This window comes from Carcharodon carcharias, assembly GCF_017639515.1.
Source record: "Carcharodon carcharias isolate sCarCar2 chromosome X unlocalized genomic scaffold, sCarCar2.pri SUPER_X_unloc_7, whole genome shotgun sequence".
NCBI lineage: Eukaryota > Metazoa > Chordata > Chondrichthyes > Lamniformes > Lamnidae > Carcharodon > Carcharodon carcharias.
Window position 1 is genome coordinate 356,173 of NW_024470884.1, and position 3,394 is coordinate 359,566.

The window sequence follows — 3,394 nt, forward strand, 5'->3', positions numbered from 1 at the left end:
GGCTGACAGACAGAGGGAGGCAGGGAGACAGGGTGAGGGAGAGAGAGACAAGGAGGCAGAGAGAGATTGAGGCAGAGAGAGACAGAGAGAGAGAGAGTTAGATGGCGAGAGTGGACCACAGAGAGAGAGAGAGAGAGAGAGAGAGACAGAAAGAGAGAGGGAGAGGTAGAGTGTGAGAGTGGACCACAGAGAGAGAGAGTGAGAGAGACAGAGACATAGAGACAGAGAGTGAAAGTGATTGAGGGAGAGAGATGTCTACAGATAAAGAGAGAGACAGAGAGAAAGAGAGAGAGAGAGACAGAGACAGAGATAGAAAGAGAGAGACGGGGAGAGAGGAGCAGAGAGAAATAATTGGGAGAGAAGGCAAGACACAGAAGATGAGACGGAAATTGAGAGATAGAGAGAGTGAAAGTGATTAAGGGAGAGAGATGACCACAGAGAGAGACAGAGACGGAAAAAGAGTGAGGGGGTTAGAGGAGCAGAGAGAGAGAATTATGGAGAGAAGGAAAGACACAGAAGGTGTGAGAGAAAGAGAGAGACAGAGAGAGAGAGAGTGAGAGAGCGAAAGAGATTGAGGGAGAGAGATGACCACAGAGAGAGACAGAGACGGAAACAGAGTGAGGTGGATAGAGGAGCAGAGAGAGAGAATTACGGAGAGAAGGAAAGACACAGAAGGTGTGAGAGAGAGAGAGAGAGAGTAGAGAAAGAAATCGACAGAGAGAGAGAGAGAGAGAGAGAGAAGAGGGGAAGCAACAAGGGAGAGGTGGAGATGTTCAGGGAGGGAACCCCAGAGCTCGGGGCCCTGGAGTGGGGGGGTGAGGGGGTGTTGGGTGTGGGGGTAGCTGGAGTGGGGGGGTGAGGGGGTGTTGGGTGTGGGGGTAGCTGGAGTGGGGGGGTGAGGGGGTGTTGGCGGTGGGGGTAGCTGCCGGCCGAGTCCACGGTCAGGATCCAGCGCAGAAGGGGCTCAGCACCACCCGGTAGGCCTCCTTGAATTGGCGGTTCATGGCGGCATAGAGGATGGGGTTGATGCAGCTGTTGAACCAGGTGAGGTTTCCGGCCAGCATCTGGAGCACGTAGGGTGCCCGGCTCTCAGCCAGGTGGACCAGACAGAAGGGTAGGTAGCAGGCCAGGTAGACCAGGAAGACGGAGAAGCACATGGTCGTCACGCGCCGGAACTCCACCTCCGAACCTCTCCGGCCCTGCCTCCTCCTCCTCCTCTTCCACCGGGCGGTCATCCTCCTCAGGCCGCTGTCTCTCTCTCCCTCTCCTCCACCTCCGCTGCCCTCCACCGCTGACCCCCCGCTGACCGCTTCCGGGGATATGGCCGAGCGCTCGTTCTGACTTCCCTCCAAGGCCGCGGCGGACAAGGTGGAGGAGGAGGAGGGTGGCGGGAGGGAGGTCCCTGCCCCCAGCTCCCGGTGGCTGCGCAAGGCCTGCCCGGTAGCCCTCAGCCGGCGGTGGATGAGCAGGTAGAAGGTGCCTATGCTGCCGAGACCCAAGCCGAAGGTGGCGGCGTGCAGGATGGTAGTGTACGGCCTCCCCGCCGTCCGGTGGAAGCTGCAGGTGCAGACGGTCGGCTGGAACTGGAAGACGCACCAGAAGGGAGCCAGGAGGACCAGGGCCAGGAGCCAGGGACCGGCCAGGAAGACCGGGCCGAGCCGGCCGGAGCAGAGCCGGTGGAAGCGCCGGGGCCCCGAGACCAGCAGGTAGCGGGCGCCAGCGATGGCCGCCATGTTGAGGATGGACACCAGGTTGGAGGCGAAGAGCATTAGGCCGAAGAGGCGGCAGGAGTCCCGGCCCCAGGCCCAGCCGTTGCGCAGGTAGGTGTGGACGGTCAGCGGCTGCAGGAGGGAGCAGTACAGCAGGTCGGCCAGGGTCAGGTTGAGGACCAGCCGGTTGAAGGCCGTGCGGAGCCGGGGGTCAGCGGTGAAGGCCAGCATGGTCAGCAGGTTGCCCAACCCCCCCAGCGCCGTCACCACCAGCCCCAGAGAGGCCCCCACATAGCGGTAGGGGGACAGCGAAGGGTGGCAGGTCAGGTTCCCCAGGTCGGTCCCGTTGTCCCAATCCGAAGGGCACAGCCCATTCATCCTCGGTCCGGTGAGAGCTGCGAGGGAGGGATGGAGGGAGGGAGGGAGGGAGGGAGGAAGCGGTGATGCTCTTAACTGGGGTGGTGGGGGGAGGGGGAAGCAGGAAGCAAGAGGCTGGCGTTGGTCAATGCTCAAGGAAGAGATGAAGAGATTCAACCGTCAGGCGGATGTGGGATGTCTCTGCGTCAGAGCAGCTCCTCCCACCCCCTTAATACCCCCTCTAATCACCCACACGCTCCCCCAACACCCTTAATACCCCCTCTAATCCCCCACACGCTCCCCGCACCCCCTTAATACCCCCTCTAATCCCCCACACGCTCCCCGCACCTCCTTAATACCCCCACATGCTCCCCGCACCCCCTTAATACCCCCTCTAGTCCCTCCCTCACTCCCCACACCCTTTAATAACCCTCCATTCTTACTTACATTCTCTCACTAAATGTCACATTTCCTGTATTGCAAAAGCATTTCGGTTTCAAAAGTACATTTTTGTGGACAATTGCCATGTAAGTGTGAATGTGTCTTTCCACCTCTCTCTCTCTCTCTGTGTCACATAAGATATAAGTTTCCACACAAGTTAATAAGTAAGCTGTTGTGTGGTAAGACTTGAAAAAACTGTTACGACAGTCTATTTTGCTTGTCACAGGGACTTGGACAAAACTAACTCTTGCAGGCCTGAAACCTCAGGCCCAGGGAGCCAGAGAGATGAACAGAGAGAGGGACAGAGTGTCAGAGAGAGGGGTAGACAGAGACAGAGAGAGGGACAGAGAGTCAGAGAGAGGGGCAGAGAGGCAGACACACTGAGAGAGAGAGGGAGAGAGAAGAATAGACAGACAGAGAGATGGGGAGAAGGACAGATAGAGAGAGAGAGAGAGATAGAGGGACAGAGAGTCAGAGAGAGGGTCAGATAGACAAACAGAGGAGACAAGGTCAGAGAGACAGAGAGAGTGACAGGGGGACAGACAGACAGAGAGAGGGACAGAGAGGCAGACACAGAGAGAGAGAGAGAGGGATAGACAGAGAGAGGGACAGAGAGAGGGACAGAGAGACAGGGAGAAGGACAGATAGAGACAGACAGACAGACAGAGGGACAGAGAGACAGAGAGAGTGACAGGGGGACAGAAAGTCAGAGAGACAGACAGACGGAGAGAAGGTCAGAGAGACAGAGAAAGTGCCAGGGGGACAGAGAGAGGGACAGACAGACAAAGAGGGGGACAGACAGACAGAGGACAGACAGAGAGAGAGAGGGACAGGTCAGATAGAGAGAGAGAGAGAGGAACAGTGTCAGATAGACAGGGAGAGAGGAA

The 3,394-nt window shown here is 57.7% G+C and overlaps 1 protein-coding gene across 1 annotated transcript; it reads right to left on the reverse strand.

Annotated features, from left to right (window-relative positions):
* Positions 1-786: 786 nt before the first annotated feature.
* Positions 787-2,087, reverse strand: LOC121275106 (G-protein coupled receptor 84-like). The gene has a single exon (XM_041182518.1). The coding sequence runs from the start codon at positions 2,085-2,087 to the stop codon at positions 942-944; it is 1,146 nt and encodes a 381-aa protein (XP_041038452.1). The 3' UTR covers positions 787-941.
* Between the last annotated feature and the right edge of the window lie 1,307 nt (positions 2,088-3,394).

Excerpts from the sequence above, each read along its gene's own strand:
- LOC121275106 (XM_041182518.1), bottom strand. The coding sequence starts at position 2,087 with ATGAATGGGCTGTGCCCTTCGGATTGGGACAACGGGACCGACCTGGGG.